Here is a 22,095-nt window from a genome sequence, read left to right as displayed (position 1 = left end):
ATTCATTGTTATTTTTTCTTTCTTACTTATCTTTTGGGGTAAATTATGATATCATAGAGAAGTGTTGACCATTCATACCACAATTGTGCGGTATTTGTGTGATGATATAATTGCCAGCAAAGACATTCATATCAAATCTTTATATTTTTATTCATTTTTCAACTATTTTTCTTCAATCTCTTTGGTTTACTGCTTTTCTCTTGAACATTTTCATCAACTCCACCGGTGGTAAATATATATCGTTGTTCTAAAATTCGTCCCATAGAATGTCGTTTTTATATTTATTTACACTTTTTCATTTAAAAGAGTGCCTTTTAAAATGCTATACTACTTGTAACATTTAATAATTTAAAATGAAGATTTTTAAAATATTTAGATGATAATAAAAAAAGACAGACATAAATTAAATTTCAAAATATATATATATATATATATATATATATATATATATATTAATAATATAATTGATATATTAATAACTAAAATATTATGATTGACTTAATCTAAACAATAATACTGAAGTGAAAAAAATATAAAATAAATTATGTGTATTAGAATTAAAAATCAAAGTAGAAAAAATCTACAAATGATCTCAATATTTGAGAAGCCCTACTCAGAAGTCAGAACCCTATTTTGATGCCCCATCTTCCTCTTCAAATGATCCCATAGTACAAAATCTACATGATAGATCCACTCTCCACTAACCTTGCATATCCTGTAAATTATCTCAAATCACAAAAGATGAAAACCAGAATGAGCCATTTCAATTCATCTATGGGAAACACTCAAAGAAGCATTAGCTGAACTGAACACACTATACAGAAAAAATATTTACGACTTTTCTGAAAGAAGGCCATGCAAAAACAAAACAAAAAACCATACAACAACGAAAAGTGAAACCTTTAGTTTCTGTAGCCAACTCCAAAGTGAAACCTCTTCTCTTTCTTGTCATTAAAGGCATATTCAAGACGCAAAGGACCCAAAGGCGAATCCACGCGGATGCCCAATCCATACCCATATCCACTTCCAGGCTTATTCCTTGCTCCAGCAGGGTCACCTAATAAAAACCAAAAACAACATAATATATAATAATATATGCCTCATAAAGGACCTGGATAAACTGTATTGGCAAACATCAAGAGAAGCAATACCAGTAGAGAAGTCAATTTAAGAAATATATATAAGAACATTGTGGATATAGTCATTTAAAGGATCCAAAGTACAAAGATAAGCCAAGAAAGTTGGATCTGGTCAGTAAATGACTCTAGCCTATAATTGTACATTTGAAGTGTGTGCTTGGAGTTATCCTCCTTGACTGTGTAAACATCATAAAATAGGACAAATTAACTCTTTTCATGTCGATGATAGTACTCATGTGTATCTTTTTTCTTTTTCTTTTTTGAATGGCACTCATGTGCATCTGGGTGATCTCCAGAATATTGATCCTCAATAGAAAGGATCAATTAAATTAAATGAACTTCAGTCCAAAAATAATATAAATGAAATAAAGACCTACCAGGGACAGTCGAGCCTGATCCAAGATCAGTTCCATAGTCAGAGAATATGACACATTCTACTGGCTTCATCTGCAAATAGAAACAGTGAAGAATCAGGAAGTCTTCTACTCTATTCTCTGTATTTCAAAAGCATGCCTCTCTACTAAGAAATCACACAATTCGGCAAGAAATTTCATATTCAGATAGGTCGAAGCAAATGCTTATCTTGAAAATTAGGATTAGCATAAACAAACATAAGAAGCTAAACTAATTGAGCAGGAAAAAGCTTAATAAAATTAAAGTACCATAGGGAAAGAAATTTCTCCAGAACCAACAACATACGATCGACCAGAGCCCACACCGCCTTCTTCATAGCCTCTCACACTGTTCGTTCCACCAATGGCAAAAGCTTCATAGGGAGAGAAATTTCCTACCACATGACCACCAGAGAGACTGGCAGTTTACCAATTAAAGTCGGAGAAACATAAGATTGTTTTTTGTATTAATATAAAGTGTAAGCAACAATGATACTAGTTACTCTTTCCAAGAGAAGGGCATTGAATATATGTAAATCATACCTTAAGTTAAGACGAGTAGGACCTATCTCAACACCCTTCCTAGCCCTTGCATTCACCCTAGTGAAGGATAGCCAATCAGGCAAAAGAGGAAGTCCTTGTTCCATGTTAAGGACAAACTGCAAAACCAGGCAAGTAATGATAAGAAACATTTACATTTAAACTGAAGGACTGAATTCAGTTGATAACTAACCATAGAAGACCCATGTTCACCGGAACCAGTGTAAACAGTCTCAATTTTACCAAGCAACGTATCGTCATGGGTATTGCCGCTACAAGGAAAAATTGATAGAAGTTAGGAACAACATAAAGTCATCATAAGCATACTGTCCAAAACAAGTAACATATAGCATTTACTTAGATTACAACCTTGCAGTAAGAGGGCTGTTGTAACGATCCCTAATGATAGGAACACCATTGTTGTCACAGACTCCAGCACGCTGAAGTGATAGATAGAGATGATTCATAAAAGTTAAAAAAAAAAATCAATGGTATTAATAAACATAGAAGCAAGGTCCCTATTACATTTAATGTATGGCAAGAATAATCTCACTAGTGATTACATGGTGTAACTCAAGGTAATCAAAATCGAACCGGACATTGAACCGGTGTAGTTACAGGTTCAAGGTTCAAAGGTTGGACCGGAGTTTGACCGGTAATAGCTAAATACATTTTTTTATTTTTATAATAAGAAAAAATATACCAAAAAAAATTTATATCTCACACTATTGAAAATTAAACTACACTAAAAAATTTAAGAGATGATATAAAATTAAAAATGATAATGACAAATATATATATATATAGGGGTTTGCTAGAACACACCCACTAGTTTTTATGTGGGAGTGTTTTAGCAAGCTACACCTTAAGGGGAGGTGTGTGTGGTTGCTGGTGGTGGTTAGTTTAATGTTTTTTACAGACAAAATGGAAATCACGGTCCAAACTCTCAAACCGGCTCAACCGCCAGTTTACCCGGTTCTTGCCTGGTTTACCGGTTTTCTCCCTGTTCTTATATAAGGCGGTTTTCATGACTTTTTGGACCAGATATAGGTTTGGTTCGCGGCCCAACTGGTTGAACCGGCCAGTCCGGTCCAGTTTTAATTACCTTGGTTTAACTACACTGGGAAAATCAACAACTCACAAGAAGTATTGAAAGAGGTAGAGTGGAAAGACTTAAATTAGAAATCAAACTATTGTACAGCTTATCAAACATCCACCAAAAAAGTTAATGAAGCACCTGGAAAATCAGTCCTGCTGTTCCACTCCACTTTGGCCTGATCGGTCGACTCAATTCTACGCCACCTGTGATGCGGCCAATGGTCAGGCTACTGTTACCATCCAGGTTACCATGAACAATTGTTCCGGGCGTTCTTGAATTCTAAAATTGAAGTTAATTAAATATAAGCAAACACAATACTTAACTTTCTATCACCAAAAGGAGGCTTAACAAATAAACCTTTAGAGATTACCTGAACCATTATTGTTCCAGATGTTCGCTTATCATCTCCCTGAATCCAAGGGTCTGTGTAGTTTGCACGAACGATTAAGTCAACCTGGCCCCTCTCTAAGGAAACATTGAGCTTCTGGTTTCTCCCAAAAACATTTCTATGAGAGTAGGCAAAGCTGCAATGGGAACAAAATACAGTTGAGTGGATCAGTGATGTGTAAACCAGTGGCAGTTGGAACATTCACAACATGTAATATGAACATTTATTAAGGCAAAAACAGCTTTATTCTGTTTCATTGAAAATACACTGGGGAAAGCATATGTAGGGCACGTTTTGATACACATTTCAGCAAAACACATGCAGCCCTGTGCAGGATAAGTAGTCAAGTCCCAACACAATTTTTTATTTTATATGTTGTTTGGTTATCGATACACATCACAGGAAATTGTGCATATTTTTTGTGAAGCATACATACTTGACAAAATAATTTGGGGTTAACTAAAATGCCCAAAATATTAAGTAACAATTGTTTTTCACTATAAAAAACAAAAACAAGTGTTTTAACATTTGTCATTCTCCAAATGTTTATAATTAAATAAATTAAATTTTTTCACACTACTCATGTTCAGATTTTTTTATGTAATTGATTGTTTTTAGTTGCAATTTATATTTATCATATTAATTTTTATATTGTATTAATCAAATTAAAGTCATGTGTCTTTCATGAATTATCATGGAGCCATTTGCTTCAAGATTCAAGTCCTTAGAAAGCCTGGAAAAAGACGATGGTTCCAACTATATTAATATATTATGATCTATTCCTTTGTTGGGTTGCTTATTTCTTTATTCTAGATAATGCAAAACACCGATCCTTCCTTCTTTCTTCCTATTTTGTTCTGGTATGTTCTTCTTTCATCAACCGCCAGAGCAGAGCCGGAAGGGCTATTGTGGTATTTGTAGTGATGGTCATGCAGCATCTGCGATTCCGAGCAGCTGCATGGATATAACCGCCAGAAACCCAAACAAGAATAGGAGAAAATGTTTAACAGAAAGAGGAGTTGTGGAAACTGCTGTCGGTCACCAGATTTCTAATTGGACAGCAGTGGTACTTGCTTGTGAAACCTAAGTGCAGCCAAGAGATTTGGTGAGAGAGAAGGGAAGGGATAACTTTGACTTTTGAGTTATCTTATACTTGAAAAGTTGTCCCTTACTCTAGCGAGTGCGTTTATCATTTACCCTATGTCTCATCTCTTAGTTTGTTTTGTCCAATCAAACACAAAATAAAATTTGTTTTGTGCTGTCTAGTCTTCTATTTTTTAGCGAATTAAACAAACCAATAGTTAAAGAATAACTGGTAAACTATTATGATAAGTTAATGTAAAATAAAATCTTCATATGACTCAGCTTTATCTAATGCAAAACTGTGTACAGGAGGCAGTGTGCTTACAGGTACAAGGGGCATATTTACATATTCAACAGTGTCAAAAATAAACACTCTATGGAACTAGCAGTATATGGAGCTAGTAACAGAGGTAAATAACCCGTAAAACGGTTTTAATTGAATGAAAGCAACCTTGGTTATCAAACCAAAGAAAGCATAGGATGCCTAAAAGACAAAGCATTAACTCCACCCATCACATGACTGGAAAATAAGCTTACCTTCCAATGAGACCTCTGAGGGGACCACTTGTAATCCTGCAGATATAAATGGCTAGTCAGATTATATAGTAACCAAGAGTTTTTATTTTTATTTTTATCTCCCCTCTATTTTAATGATATGTATCAATAATCTCCTTAAACTTATAGTTTTCACCAATATGTAGCATACAGAGGGGGCATCTGTCTAAACCTAAAATATGAAGGGGCAGTTGTCTTGTGGAAATTTAAAGTAAGGAAGCATAAAATAATTTCCTAAAGTATTGGGGAAGCTAGAATTTGTAATAAACGTCAAGGAGGTCGATGTAATTTGCATATTTAGTAAACAAGTATTATTTAAGGGTGCTTTAGACTCGCATCACTTACCCACTTGATATCCCACCACCAGCAGAAAATCCTCCACTAGGACGTTCCACCACATTCATCACTAAATCAACCTTCCCTGTATCTATAACACAACAAAACTATACTTTAGAGAGTGTCATTGATCTAATAGGGGAAAACCAAAAAAAAAAAAAAAAGTAGAAAATGTTGTGTCCATTCTTTTAGAATATATGTATTTCCCTTTTGAAAGCATGGGTTGAATTGAAGTGACTAGCGAGGTATCATCATATATAACACCTTACTGGATGACTAAAAAGAAAAGATTCGGGCCACTTGAAGAACATTACAACTCATTTAAGTCCTGGTTAGCACTAGTAATCTCTACAAAAGCAAGCTACTTATACTTTCAAATAGTGAATAATGCCAATGTTTGTTTTTTCCTTTCTTTCACTTTGGTCTTGAATTTTCTTTAACTTCAGTTTCCTGATTTCTAACAAAATTGGTCTTGTATTTTCTTTAACTTCAGTTTCCTGATTTCTAACAAAATTAGCATGAATAATTCTCCTTTTTTTCTTAATGATTCTTCTCCACAAACATTTATGAAAAAGTATATTAAAAGAATTTTGTTATAACACTAAATTTTGAAACAGTAGCTTTTTGTAGAGGTTGAAAAAGCTTCAACATTTTAATTTTTCATAAGCTCTCTCATTGTGCCATTAGGGTATCTTTTAATTTATTATTAGGATTTGTTTTAAACTTTGAAACAGTAGCTTTTTGTAGAGGTTGAAAAAGCTTCAACATTTTAATTTTTCATAAGCTCTCTCATTGTGCCATTAGGGTATCTTTTAATTTATTATTAGGATTTGTTTTAAACAAAACAAATAAACCACGATATAAACAAAACAAATCCTAATAATAATACCCTTTGGCAAGAGTCAGGATTGTAAAATGCTGAACAAAGAAGGTAAACTTATAAAGGCCCTGCCTCAATATGAAATTACATTACAACTTGGCAAGTGCAGTTAGCAGTTAGCACTTACAACTGACGGTGTTTCTTTGTTGCAATTATTCACCTTAAATTAAATCCCATTTTCTGCATGTATAAATTACCTGCTGGTTGGGGAATAATGCTAACATCTTCCATGATCCCCATCGTTAATACAGTTTCTACATCTCTTTTTCCCTGATGCATGCTGTAGACCTAAAAATGCAATTACAGATGATGCCAAAAATCCTTCTCAGTTACTATGAAAAATCAAGAAGGTGGATTTCATAAGAGAAAATAAAGAAATATCTTATACTTTCCCTTTTAGTGAATTATATCAATCAACTGACCCTAGAATGTTGTCAACTACCAAATTTGATAAAAATAATGCCACGATAAGCTTTAAAACTTAACTTAGACAAATATGAAACTACGTGTCTTAGCTTGATTCGCAGTTTTGCAGAAAAATTAAAAACACGTCAGTTCTTCATAAAATTTTCAAAAGCTAAATAATAAAATATGAACGATCATTTAATTGAATATCCAGTGCTGGGTCAAAAAACTACCTGCCCCTTCTTGGTTGTAATTTGCCGAAGTATTGTTTCAGGTTTTGTCTTCCCGACAGTGGTCTCACCCCTACATATAAAATCAAGTTAGTGAAGAAAATCTCTCCACAAAAATATGTAACATAATATTATAGGTATTGTGTATGCAAGGGAATATTTATGTGTGTAAATCAAAAAGAAAGTCCTTACGTCTTCCTATCAAGAAATCGTATGGAAATATTATTGACCTCGGCCTCTGAAACTTGTAATCTCAGAATACCCCCAGATAGAATCTCTACAGCTGATACCTAGAGTGGAAATCAAGGTTGGGGAAAAAGAATAAAAGGTCAATTGCCAATGAAAACCACTAAGAGCATATGTATAATTTAAGGATGTAATATGATGCTACTTTCTGCTGCCAAGACAACTGAAAACATGAAAAATCAACCTGAATTTCCACCGATCACAAAGCATGACTATATTTTGAAGTTTGAACAGAAGTTAAGGGAAATTTACCATGGCAAAAAGACCACGCTCCATATACCAATCATTAATGGAAGATATTGCTTCATCCAATCGCCTCAAATTGATAACTTTCCCTGCGCAACTTACCACGTAAATTTGAGAACAGTGAATGTACACTAGCAACATGTGCATACATAAGGAGAGAGAGGAATAAGTTACCATATCCATTCCGAAAAGAGTTCTCTAAAAACTTAGCCGGAATAACATTAGCTCCTTCACATACCAATCCTTGAAACTCTTGATTTGGTTCTACCTTATACCACAAGAAACCAGATAACATCCAATTATCATCACTAACAATTCAAATTCAATTCACCTTAAAAAAATGCAACACTATAACCCTAAATTTCAATTCTACTAAATTCAATTCAAATATCATCACTAGCAAGTTTAATTCAACACACATTTAAAAATACAACACTCTGACACAAAATTTCAATTCAATTCTACCTTATTCCACAAGAAACCAGCATTCACATATCATATCCAATTATCATCATCACTAACAATTTTAATACAACAAATTCAAAAAACGCAACATAATAACCCTAAATTTAAATTCAATTCAAATAACATTATACCTGAAAGACCAATCGAATCCCATCACGCGTATCAACAGCAACAGGAACACACGAACAAAAATATCCACTATTAATAATCCGATGAACATCATCTTGCACCTCACGAACCGTTAAAGCCGAATTAGGTCTACAAGCTTTAAGCGCCTGAGCGGCTTCTGCTTCTAAATCCTTCCGTTCAAGTTCTTCACCGTCCTTATTTCTAACCAATACTTCACTGATTAAAACTCTCTCTTCATTCTGTCGGGTTTTCAACTGCGTCTCCTCTGCCGACGAAAGCGACAACGGCGGCGATCGGTTAGCGGCGTTGAGGGAGAGTGATGTGGAGCATAGAGAATGAGATTTTTGGAGAACGGAACGAGTTAACTGAGTGGAGTGAGTTGTGAACGAGTGAATGAGATGAGAGAATGAGTTAGTTGCGTTAGTGAAGTGAGAATGTAAGGTTTTGAATGGTGAAGTGGGTTTGGGTTTAGAAGAAGGGAGAGGGATTTTGATTGATGAAGAGATGAAACGGATGTCGTCGTTTTGAGGCATTGTGAGGGGGATTTGTGTGTCGTTTTGGTGATGGTGTGGAATTTGAATGTTGAAGTGAGTTAAGTGAAGTGAAGTGGTTGTGTTGCACTTGCACTTGCACGGTTGAATTGAATGTGTTTCGTTAATCGCTCGTGCCTTTGGCAGTGTCAGACAAAACCGGGTTTTCTTGTGTTTCAGAACGAATAAAAAGACTTTTATATTTAGTTTACTGGTGACTCGTGCCAGCATGGGGAAATAAAAAACTTTTTTGATTAAATGTATAGATTTTAAATTCGATATGAAAAAATATCATCTTCATTTTGTATATATTTTAAAATATCTAAACATTGCATATAACGATAAAAAATATTTGGATTATTATACTTGTACTAATTATTTGTAGCATAAGATGCACTCATTGTTAAACTTAGCATATGTAATTTTCTTGTAAAAATACGCCGACGTACTGTGTAATAATATTTGTTGATAGAATGTATTTTATTAATCATAAAAACTAAAAAATATGTATTTTTTTTTATATAATAGTCATTGTCACATGCATACACGTAGTCGGTAAATGCAAACGTTTAATTTTTACGGGTGTGTATAAATATAGTTTGGGCTACAGAAACGCCGATTGTTATTTGTTTTTAATTTTTACAAAACAAATGGTCTAATGTAAATATTGTATTTTAGGGTAACAACGATGTAAAAAAAAAAAAGGTTTCACGGATTGTTAAACCTGAAAAGTGCATGAACTAATAGTCAATGACAGGAGGATCTGCTTATATAGAAATTGCATGTCTATAATGACCGGTACGCCTTACAAAGAAATTAAAAATAAAACGACTTCCAAACAATAGGCAACTTTAGTTTTATATATTATAGCAACAACAATTCTAAAACATAACCGATGATCATACTTTTTAAAAAACTTCACGATACACAACATTTGTGGTCTCCTTACAAACATTATTATCTTCATCCAGGATGAGTAGCTTCAGACCTTTTCATGAAGTTACTCGAGAGACAGCGACATAAAGTTGTCTATGCGTGAACACAGGCTTAGGAAGATAAACCCCCACCCGAGATAAAGATTGACCCTGGCTTTTATTTATTGTCATTGCAAAACAAAGCGTCAATGGAAATTGTCTGCGTCTGAATTTGAAGGGTAGTCCTGGATCACTCGGAATAAGATTCATCCTGGGAACGAATACCCTAGTACCTGCCCTTTTTCCTTGTAATTACGGTAGCAGTTATCGTGCTCTTCCCTAGATGTATAACTGTCAGCCTAGTACCATTACACAGTCCATTGGCCTGATCGATGTTTCTCAACAGCATAACTGGACATCCCACCTTTAGTTTCAACCTGTGATTTGGAATTCCAGAGCTCTTAATACCATTAAGAAATTCTGGTGTGAACCACTCGCTTTGGACATCAGAATTTTCACCCGATCTAAAAATAGAATCAGAGGTTAAATACTCTTTATCTTCACCTGGAATCAACGACATCATAAATTCGTTAACATGCTTAATTGAATCAAGCGTGGGTGCGAGTATTCCCCTTTCTTGGAAAAATAGTTGGTCACCAAGGTTATCATTCAGATCGGGATACACAAAGTCTATAAGTGACATCAACGGATTTGTTGTGTCTGATATCAGCAAATCTTCAGGAATTTCTACCTTCATTTCACCATTGTCACCCGAAGCATCGTTGCCGTCTCCAATTGAGAGTATCCACTTGCAAAAATTATCAATTTCTTCCTGCTCTACAGGTACCAAAGATGCATCCAATAGCAAGCCTCAAAACATTACAATAAGTCCATATCTTTGACGAATTGACCGAGGCATCAACAATATATGGCCTCGTTCCTCCTCGGACAACAGGCAATATCTGCCTAAAACTACTGCCATTCCACCAAAAGGTTTAAGTGCGTTTAGGGGATCATTCTTGGACATGATATCAAGCAATGATCGGTCAACTGCCTCAAAACACCATCGGTGCATCATTGGAGCCTCATCCCAAATTATCAACTTTGCAGCACGCACCAGGTCTGCCCTAGGACTATCCTTTTCCATCGTAAGCGATGACGCCTCATTAATCTCAATAGGGACTGTTGGCGTGGAGTGCGCGGTTCTTCCACCTGATAATAGAAGAGCCGCTATACCATTGGATGCAGCATTCAATACAATTAACCCCTTCGATCTAACAGCAGCCGACAATCTTTTCCATATAAAGGTTTTTCCAGTACCACCGTAACCATATAAGAAAAAGAAACCATTGTCGTCAGAACCAACAGACTCCATGATCTTGTCATGCACACATCTTTGTTCATCAGTCAGCATCAGTAACATATCAACATGTGTCTTTTCCAGTTCAACTTTGTTGTAATTTAGCTCATCAATGATAAGCTTGTTTGTGAAAGTTGGCATGTCTGCCGCGTTTGGCCTGGACATAGATTTGAAGTCAGTAAGCGACGTCCGTTTTCTTGAAGCAGCATTTCAATTTCAATCAAACACATGTTCTTCAAGTCATCGCCACCGATACGCATATCTACATATTAAATGTAAAGTCACGAAATTAATATGAACACCTAAAGAAAAACGATAGTAAGAGAATATATGCAATGCAACAGAAAAAATGATATTAAAGTCACGACTCAATTCTTAATCAAAAAAGCTTTTTTCAGCTTAACTCAAACTAAAAAAATAAGCTTATTTGTAAAGGATTTCCCAAGCCATTATTTATTTAAAGCGAAAATAAATAGATATAGGAACTGCTACAAAATGATGTCATGAATGCTCACTAATCTAGATAACGTGAAAAAGTAATCAATTAAAAAACAGAAAATGGGAACAAATTAATCAAGATATACATAGTGGAAAGCTATATATGACAGTTTTGTGGCGTTGACAGTAGATAAATATATTTATTTAATAGTGTATAATCAAATTAATAGTGTATTTGTTTTTTTTTTTTTTGAAAGAATATTGTATTTGTTTATTATCACTACTTAAATAGATAAATGATAAATATATTTATTGAGATAGGTATACAATACTTTGAACAGGACTATGTTAGCCAATTTTCTAAAATGTGCCTTATTAGACAGAGAAAAAAAATGCAAAAATTAGATCGTAAACAAAACAAAAAATGGTGCATAGATTTCGTAATAAGTACAATAAACATTACCCAGAATATTCAGACGCTTCCTACGTTCAAATAAGATATCATCGGACAGTAGCTGCCATGTCGCATCCCATACTATATCAGGGCTCGTCATTGTCCTAGTGGTTAAGAGATGCACAAACAACCAACACAATTGATGGCCCGAACCTAACTCACCATTTTCCGTGATATCATCTATAAACTCTCTGTCGTCATCAAGTAATCCTAAAGCAGAGCGTGCTTTCTGGAACGTGTCATAGGTATGTCCATTAATCGTTTTTATGCATCTATATCTCATGCAGCCCTTCTTAACGGTCAATAGTATCCTCGTGTAGTACAACTCAACGGTCAATAGTATCCTCATGTAGTACAACTCCCATATATCAGGCGGCGTGTAATGAAGCCTTCCAATTTGATATCCTAGTTTACGTGGCTGCCACTGTTTGTCCTTCTTCTCATAAGTAAATCTTGTTGGAAATTCAGCATATGTTAGATCGCGACCGCCTACATACTGACGATTTGCTTCAAACCACGCGAGAAACATGGTCTATGATTCCTTGTTATACATCACCACGTCCTCGATGTCATGATCACCATCATATAGTACTGATTGTTCATTATGCAAGTGAAACGTTAGTTTGAGAACATGAGACCATTTATGGTGTATATCAAAAGCAAATATCCTCCAAACAGCCTCGCAAGGTGAAACATAACGACAATCGTAATACTGCTTTATTTCATCAACCGGCTTGGACTTATCACGATTGTCACCGTCAACAGACAACTGCATCAAAGCCTTATCAGGGACTTTGTTCACGTATTTGAAAAGGTACTTGATGGAGTTGGATTTGTTACAACATTCCACATTTACATGACCTCCGTATCTAATGAGAAGATGTGGATTGTATGAGACGACATATCGATTATCCAATAGGACCCTCTGCTTGTCAACATGTATCCCAAAATCGCGAGGTTTGTACCTCGGATAACCCTCGTCAATCGTCGTAGTTCCTTTATAATCCTTCGAATAATATTTCGTACATCTGCCCTTGTCCATGAAAGGCGAGAAGGGACGGACACCACCACATGGCACGTGGCGCTGACGTGGCATGGCACATAATTAATTTTTGTTTATTTTTTTCAAAATTCTAAAAATTCATTTTTTAAATTGAAAAATCGGAAAATAAATATAAAAAATCGGAAAAAAAAAAACCGAAAATTAAAATTTTTCGATTTTTAATTAATTTTTTTTTCTTCAAAATTCTGAAAATTCATTTGTTTTAAATTAAAAAAAACAGAAAATTGAATTTTCGATTTTTAATTAAAAAAATATTTTTTTCAAAATTCTGAAAATTAAAATTAAAATTTCGAAAATTCATTTTTTTTTAATTCTGAAAATTAAATTATATTTTCAAAAGTTATAAATTTTGAGATTATATAATTTTCAATTTTATTTTTCTTAAATTTATTTCTAAATTTTAAAAACACAAATTTCCAATTTTTTTCTTCATATTTCAAAAAAAAATTGGAATTTTTTTATGACTTTTTAATTTATTTTCAAATTAAAAAAAAAATGACGTGGACTGCCACGTGGCAAAAGTCGCACAGTCAGCAACTGCCACATGGCCAAAGTCATCCCATGTCAGCAAAAAAGTGGGGCCAGGGACCTTTTTAAAACAATTTTTTTTTACAGGGATGTTTTTAATTTTTTTTTTTATAAGGACGAAAATCAAAACGCGTCCAAATTACTGGGACGGATTGCATATTTAAGCCTAAAATACTACTAATATTACAGTGTATACCTGCATCAACTTTGCCAAACATTCTTCTTTCTTAAAATCATCCATCAATTTATCCAACTTTATTTTGAACACTCAACAAACAATATCAGGTCTATCAGATGCCTTTAAGTTTCGTTTAAGAAAATCTTGAATTTCTCGCCAGTTTGTATTGCACGCGATTGTTACGAACAGATCGGGATATCCATAATTCTTACAAATTGACATTGCATCCTGACAATTATTAAACATGTAATGTCTGCCACCCGCAAAGGACGGCTGTAACACTATCTTTCGTCCAACATTAGCCGCATCAGTTTCACCCATATCCATTGCCTCGTGCAAACCATTCAGAATGCCGCACATTATGGCCTTTTGATTTTTTCTAATGTACCTCAACCGTTGTGATTCAATCATAGTATAGCAATCAACGGATCTCCTCGAGTTAACAACATTGCCATAATCAACGACCCTGTCTTGCATTCTATATGCAATCTATTCGCGTATGATGCAATCCATTTCCGCATGTCTTAAGTGTTTTCAATGAAGATGTTGGGTTTCTCTAACCCAAATATGATGATCCAACAAATTGTAGACTCCCTCAGAACTCCAAACGTTATGATGAAATATTTTTTATTTTTAGGGGTTATTTTCTTACTTTTTTTATATTAAATATAAAAAAAAATTAAATTTTTTGTATTATTTTAAATTCCTTCACTTTTGATCTTTGGTGAAAACTAATCATAGAAAAACATGAATGTGTTATGCTCAGTTGACAAAATGCATGTCTATTAAACTTTTTTATGATTGATGATCTAGGAGAATATTTTGATACGTGATAAGTGAGTCATATATGTATGAAGAAAAAAAAGCACAAACTTTGGTCTGCAATAAATGAAATATGTGAGAATGCAAATAAAGGAACTAATAGTTAAGGTTTCAAATTAGAAAGGCAAGAAAGTTTGCATCCTTATTTATTTTTCAATACATGTTGACATATGTATATCTCTGTATTGAAATCATTTGATTGTCATTGTTTTTGCTATAAATACAATAATGGATGGTTAATTGATAATATAATTTTTATTAAAAATATTATACCGTAAAATTTATATTTATGGGTTAATGTAGTGATTGAGGGTAGATTTGAATTTTAAGGCAAGACAAATTTTAGATTCGTATAAAAACTGAGACCCAATTAGTTGCTAAGAAAAAAAAACCTTTAAGTTCAAAAAAATTAATTTGAAAATTTAATCTCTATCTCAATGTCCTCTTTTTTACTTATTATTTTTAATGAAGTAATTATACATTTTTTATTATTATCAAGACATAATTGTATCTTTAATTATTGTGAATGATCAAAGTTTGGTTGTAGAACCCATTAACAACACTAAGGCAAGTTAAGGGAAAACGGAAAACTTGCTTTATATTCTCAAATGATTTAAAGAACTCTATGAGTTTCTTCTTTAAGATAGCCCTGATTGGAGCATTTCAAAGTTTCAACACATCATTTATAATTAAGACAATTAAAGTATGTGTTTAATTTTTGAAAGAACAAAATAGATTTTTTTTATGCTTATTTAAAGGTACTTAATTACTAACAATTTTTTATATCGTATTCACGCGGAAGTCACGATCCTTTACTATAAGCATACCCAAGTCTTTGGAATCAAATGTCGTGAAACAAAGAAAAAAATAGATAGCCTATTTAGAATATTTGTACCAAATTAATTTCATTCAAAATATTACAATGTTTATTTCAAATATTACAATGTGTTCACTTATTTAAAAAGTTTGTATCAAATTAATTACATCCAAAATGTTGTTGATCCTTAGAGATATTTGTCTTAATTAAAAAATAATAATGTCTAGAATTTTCATGATTTATAAACATGAAAAAATAAACTCCTTAATTATTTGGTCAAAGGTTTATTTCATGGCATTCTTAAATTTTTCTCGAAAAAAAGAGTTCTATCTACTCTTTTGTGAAAATGACTAAATGAGTTGTAACTATATTACTCAATTAATATATTTTTTTTTATTAATTACCATTTACATTACAACATATATGGTGTTCTGATGGATAAATTAAATATGTTAATCAAGATTATTACTTTCCTCAAGAACAAAAAAATATTGCTATTGATTACCGTCCAATAAACAACTGGTCATAGCTTTCTTTGTCAACTACATAATGAAAAATAATTTTTTAAAGATTAAAGAAATTATTGAAATAAAATCATAACAAATTATAAACGAATATACAATTTATCGAAGAAAAGAGGACATGGGATTGCTGGTGAAACTTGGGTGTTGCCATTTGATAGTGTGTGTGCATAATGTTTATTTTTGATTTCGACTAAACTGACTTTAAATATGCAGAAAATGATAAACTCAATTATGAACTAATAGTAAAAAGCATTAAAATGATAAGTAATTTATTAACTAATTTCATCAATATAATACTTCTTTCTTTCATTTTTCAGTCCGATTACATATAAATCATACCAAAAAACTACACAATCCTTCTTTGTATAAGAGACATAAAATAGTGACTCATCATAGTAAAAAATTTATCTAGATTATTTTCTAAGAACGACTAATTTCTTTGGAATCTCAAAGTTTGTCATAATGTCATCTTTTTTTCCCCCAGGCCCTCATGTGAAGAATATGTTGTCTTGAACTCAACCATCATATAATCGGTTTCATCTATAAAATAATATCTCCATATTCTTATTTTTTGTGCTTGTTCGTGATTTCGTGATTCAATACCCTGTATGCATAGGAACCACAAAAGTAAAAATAAAAATAAAAATAAAAACTATAGTATTCATTTATAAACCATCCATAAATTTAAATAGAATAATAACGAAAACAAAAAAGCATAACATTGTCATAAAAGCATAAGGAAAAAATAAAATAAGTCACATGAAAAAAAATAAAGGAGAGATGAATAATTTTTTTATAGGAGAGACGAAGATACTACTTTTTATGTGAACATTTGATTCATCAAAATCGCAGCATGAAGGAAATATTACTCTTGGAACATTGATATCAAAGAAAAAAAATATGAAGAAAAAAGAATAAAAACACTAAACAATCTTTGTCTGAACATTTGATTCATCAAAGTCACAACATAAAGGAAATATAAATCTTGGAGCATTGATATCAAAGTTAAAAAAGAAGAAGAAGAACAAAGAATAAAAAACGGGGGATAAGAGTTGTGAATTGTGATGTGAAATTATGCCAATCCATATTTCTAATTTATAGACTTGTTTCACACCGTAATTTGGTATAATAACCATTATTTTTTTAACATTCCTAAAAAATAATTGTTCTATGCAGGGTATTCATTTACAAAATTATTTGGTCATGAATCAATTTTAATGTCCATAAATTATTTTAATAGCCATTAAAAGCGTATCATAAAAAAGTCTCATATTCTAAGTTTTTTTTTTAGGAAATCTCCTATGCTAAGTTATAGGTGATTTTGACATATATATGTAACATAATCATTTAAAATAGAGGTCATTTTTTTTCTTCTGATTATGTGTTTTTTTATTATTATAATATATGTAATGATCCAAGCATAAACAATTAAAATTTTGGTCAGTGATAATAGTGAATATTTTCTCACTAAATGTTTCATTAAAAAAAATAATTTTTATTAATAGTTTGTTTTCATTATTGTTTTCAGATTATAGTAATATTTAAGTTTGACCCAATTTTTTAATAATATTACAACATATGAACTTCTTTATTTTTTTAACGAAAATACAACATATGCTATTTTTTAAGAACGAAAATACAAAATACAATAAAGTGTATCATTTGGTTTTGTTACTTTTAATTTCAAACACAAAATAATTTGGATATAAATAGATTCGTGTGTATATGTGTGTGAAAAGAAAAAATTCAATTAAAATAATTGTTAAGATATATTATATATTTAATATTCCATGAATAGCAACACATCAAATTAGAATAATTTTATAAAACTCAAATACAAATAAAATTAATAGCAATAAATGTCAAATTCATAAGAAATGTCTACATTATTTGATGTTTTTTTTTTTGAATAAACACTATTATGTGTTATTATTAATAAAAAATAAATTTGAATAATTCAATCAATTGTTTTATTTTAATCTATGAATTCAAATATTTTAATTCAAACTATCTTTTTTGAAATAATTTTAATTTAAACTATTTGATTATTAAAAAAAATTATTTGATTCAAATTTGTACTTTTTGAATTCGAAATGTTTGATTTCTAATATAAATTCAAGTAATAGAATTTGATATTGTAAAACTTCCTTTTATACATGAACATTAAATACAAATATGTGAGGATGATTGTGGTGAGAGTATTTTGTGATGAACAATATGGTGAGAGCATTTGTAAAAAAGAAAGGGACATGTGGCAACACCAAAACAATAGTAGTTCATTTCCATAAAAGTCTATGAAATGGGTCATAAATTTATATTATATAGAATATAGATATATAGATTACATTACTCCTTTCGCTTATTATTATAAATAAAATTCACTTTTTTAATATATTGAATAATTAATATATCTGACTATAATATAGATTAAATACGTCAATTATTCTATGTATCTTAAAAATGAATTTTTCCTTATAATAGTAATTAGAGGGAGTATTAATAAGTTGATCTAGAAGTTAGAAGAATATATTTTGCTCCATCCGTTCTAAAATATAAGCAAAAAATTGTTCAACAAAAATTAATGTATCTGGTTCAAAATTTGTACCAGCTAGATTAACTTATGTTGACTTATTTTTACTTGTATTTTAGGACGGATAAAATATTTAAAAACAGATAAACTTTTGCAAATTGTCTTAACATTGAAGACAAATGAAGTAATTATTAGTACGATTAAATATGTTTTTGATCTCTACAAATATATCAATCTTTCCTTTTAGTCCCCCTAAAAAATTTCTTCGACTTTTTGTCCTCCAAAAGTTTTTTTTCACCGCTTTTGGTTCATATTGTAAGTCAACTCATATGCATGGGCGGATCTAGACATTTGATATTGGTGTGGCAAAACTTTCAAAGCAACAATATATATTAACAAAGTAGACCATTAACACTTTAAACAGTATAGCAAAATGATTTGGGTGAGAGCATTTTAACATGGTGTCACAGGATCGAGTCCCTGCAAGACTCTTTTTATTAATAATTAATAATTTTAAAAAATTCAAAACTGCAACTCGGTAGGTGTTGAACACAAGTCATACGAATCATCCATCAAGCATAAACCATTAGGCCAAGAGAGAAACTTGTGATATGTTAGGTTTCACACTGGATCCGCCCCTGTTCATATGTAACCTTTATATATTTTAATGAAATTGTGCAAAAATATGTAGCATAATATAACATTCTCACACAAAAAAAAAGAGTTTTTTTTTAACAAAACATGAATTATTAAACACAAAAAAATATAAAAATTTATATTTAATACCTGTTTTATTAAAAAAAATCTAATTTTTTAGGAGATATTCTTATAATATTTTAAACATTCATGCAAAAATCCATTCAAAAATGTCAATGATACATATACGTCGACTTAGAAAATATGGACAAAAAATGACGATGTTAAATATATAGGGGACCAAAAGTTGAAGAAATTTTTTAGGAAACTAAAACATAAATTTAAAATATTTATAGGGATCAAAAATACATTTAATCTTTTTAAATAAAATAAATCTTACGAATTAAAAAATAATGAAAAGTAAGTCAAAATTACACAATTTATCACGTAATTAACATTTTTGTACTTTTCCTGTCTCGATTTAATTTTTTATATTATAAAATATCAATATTGTTATATATCTAAAAACTTTTTCAAATTCATAAACAAATTCAAATCTTCATCATACAAATCTAAAAACTCATGATTCATCGACGGTTTTCATAAAAATTATAGTAACTTTATTAACATTTTATAACATTAAAAAAAAGATGAGTGTTATTTGAACAACCAATTTGATTGACAATTCATGTGACAACCATAATTTACAAAAAAAAAAAAAAAGTAATACACGTTAAAGATCAAGTCAAAAAAGTGTATTCAAGTTTGATGACCTTAATTTTTACACCTCAAACTCATGCCATATTCCGAAGCCGATATCAAGACAAAGAAAGTGACCGGAACGAAGAAACTCCAACTCTTCCATTGATCTCTCCTTGGTACTCATCAACAGGTATATACTCAACCGTAGTAGTAGTTTCTACAGTTATGTGTTTCATTATTTTTCATTTATTATTCGTTTATGTCTTCCGTTATTACCTATTTCCCATTTTTGCGCTGTTTTGTTTTTTGTTTTATTATGTCATACTAAGAAAATGTTTTTTTTTTCTTTCCAGTTTTTCCGGTGGTGCCGAATCTCGGTTTTTATAATCAGCACCAACAATTTAGGAATTAGGGTTTGAGTATTGTGTTTCAATAATTATGAATGGTTCTGGTTTGGGTGGTGGGTTTTTGAGTGGTCCCACTGGGGGTATTTTAGACCTTGAATCTCCATTTAACAGGCATCAACAACAGACTCAGTTAGCTCATGGTCAGCACCATATGAATATGATAACTGGTTTGGAAAATGATAGTAATCAAATTGGTTTAATTGAAGTGAAAAATTTGAATTTTGGTAAAGGGAAGGGAATTGCTAGTTCTAATCATGACAATAGTAACGATATGAGTGAAGACGATGAACATGGTTACGGAGAAGATGGGAATTGCGAGAATTTTTTCGATGGTGGGAAAGGGAAAAAAGGGTCTCCTTGGCAGAGAATGAAGTGGACGGATAATGTGGTTGGGCTTCTTATAGCAGTGGTGAGTTGTGTTGGCGAGGATGGAACAATTTCTGGTGTGGATGGTGTTAAGAGGAAATCCGGGGTTGTACAGAAGAAGGGTAAGTGGAAAACTGTTTCTAAGATAATGATAAGTAAGGGTTGTCATGTGTCGCCGCAGCAGTGTGAGGATAAATTTAATGACTTGAATAAGAGGTATAAGAGGTTGAATGAGATACTTGGTAGGGGAACTTGTTGTCAGGTGGTTGAGAACCCTGCATTGATGGATTCAATGGTTAACTTGTCTGCTAAGGCTAAGGATGATGTTAGAAAGATATTAAGCTCGAAACATTTGTTTTATAAGGAAATGTGTGCATACCACAATGGTCAAAGGATACCAAATAGTCATGATCTTGACTTGCATAGTTATTCGTTGGAACACGGGAAGGACTCGAGAGATCACGATGGCTCTGATGATGAAGATGAAGATAACAATGAAAGTGAGGACGATGAGTTGGATAATGGAATTAATATTAATGCACGTGGTGATGGAGGGAGAATGGAAGGGTTTTGTGATAGAAATAAATTAAGTGAGGAGGATGGCCACTTTTGGCCGCAGTCTATTGGGATGAAGAAACTTGAGAGTGAAATGGCAAGGGTTTTTCAAGACCCTGTAAAGTCACCGTGGGAGAAAAGAGAGTGGATTAAGCAACAGCTGTTGCAGCTCCAAGAGCAAAATGTTGACTTCCAAGCCAAGGCTTTTGAACTTCAGAAACAGCAGTTTAAGTGGTTAAGATACCGCAGCAAGAAGGATCGGGAGCTGGAGAAGCTGGCGATGGAGAACAAGCGAATGAAATTTGAAAATGAGCACAGGATCTTAAAGCTGAAGCAGAGAGAGCAGGAGGCAGAGTTCAGTAGGTCTGAGATGTCCTTAGACCCTACCTCCATTGGTATCAAGAGGCCACAAGGGAGGGAACATATCAACTTGGCTAGACAGCACTAGCTTCCAGAAAGGATAGATCGTCATTGCTTTAAATTATGTATGAAATGAAACCCTTTTGATTATGATGTTTCAAATTTTGTTAAACTAACTTAGCAGGTTATATATGTCTTATATATATGTGTAGAAGCTATTGGCCTTGAATACGAATGCCGTATTTATTTGTTCTTGGGTTGAACTATATATATGGTTGAGAAGTTATTTTACTAGACATTTTCCCTTTGGATTGTTGCCATCTTTTATCTTTATTTTTAACCTTATGCTGTTTTGCAGTGCCGAAACATAAAAAACCGAGCACAGAAGTGTAACCTACTAGTTGTGCACTTCAAATTGTTTAATTGCAATTTTGTTACATTATATTAAATAGATCCATTAACCCACTTGGGTTGGCCTGGTGGTGTCGGTTTGAGACCTTGGAGTGTGCTCCTCCTCAAGGTCTCAAGTTCGATTATCCCCGGTGCCAATTTGGGTGGGCTAGTTTAGCTTCTTCAAAAAAAATTATGTAAACAGCTCCCACATTGAATTGAAATAGATGCTCTCTATTTCCTCCTTTCATTTCTTCGTGTCATTATTAATTACTAAAGGTTTGGGGTGTGCGTGTGTATTTGGACTTCACTTAATATCACGTTATATGTTGTTTATCTTCCCAAAAACTATAAAAAGATTTGTTGAGAATGTATTCCAATGACTACT

The 22,095-nt window shown here is 32.3% G+C and overlaps 2 protein-coding genes across 3 annotated transcripts; one reads left to right on the top strand and one right to left on the bottom strand.

Moving 5' to 3' along the window:
• Positions 1-493: 493 nt before the first annotated feature.
• On the bottom strand, positions 494-8,803 carry LOC11425763 (outer envelope protein 80, chloroplastic). Of its 2 annotated transcripts, none has more exons than XM_003597393.4 (17): positions 8,136-8,803; positions 7,714-7,807; positions 7,546-7,628; positions 7,240-7,337; positions 7,051-7,120; positions 6,610-6,700; positions 5,542-5,623; positions 5,179-5,214; positions 3,541-3,694; positions 3,309-3,449; positions 2,441-2,511; positions 2,265-2,343; positions 2,075-2,190; positions 1,802-1,949; positions 1,517-1,586; positions 901-1,057; positions 494-715 (listed from the first exon to the last, which is right to left on the bottom strand). In XM_003597393.4, exons 1-16 carry the CDS (start codon positions 8,664-8,666, stop codon positions 903-905), a joined length of 2,019 nt encoding a protein of 672 aa, XP_003597441.1. In that variant the 5' UTR covers positions 8,667-8,803; the 3' UTR covers positions 494-715; positions 901-902. The 2 variants fall into 2 exon arrangements, with proteins under 2 accessions (XP_003597441.1, XP_024633208.1); XM_024777440.2 differs by having other exon boundaries at positions 7,714-7,803; positions 8,136-8,278.
• Positions 8,804-19,687: 10,884 nt separating this feature from the next.
• LOC11425762 (uncharacterized) lies at positions 19,688-21,624 on the top strand. The gene is made up of 2 exons (XM_003597391.4): positions 19,688-19,819; positions 19,983-21,624. The coding sequence occupies exon 2, from the start codon at positions 20,068-20,070 to the stop codon at positions 21,403-21,405; it is 1,338 nt and encodes a 445-aa protein (XP_003597439.1). The 5' UTR covers positions 19,688-19,819; positions 19,983-20,067; the 3' UTR covers positions 21,406-21,624.
• The last annotated feature ends 471 nt before the right edge of the window (positions 21,625-22,095 follow it).

This window comes from Medicago truncatula, chromosome 2 (assembly GCF_003473485.1).
Source record: "Medicago truncatula cultivar Jemalong A17 chromosome 2, MtrunA17r5.0-ANR, whole genome shotgun sequence".
NCBI lineage: Eukaryota > Viridiplantae > Streptophyta > Magnoliopsida > Fabales > Fabaceae > Medicago > Medicago truncatula.
The sequence above is the reverse complement of the archived record's forward strand: the minus strand, read 5'-3'. Positions and strand labels throughout refer to the sequence as shown.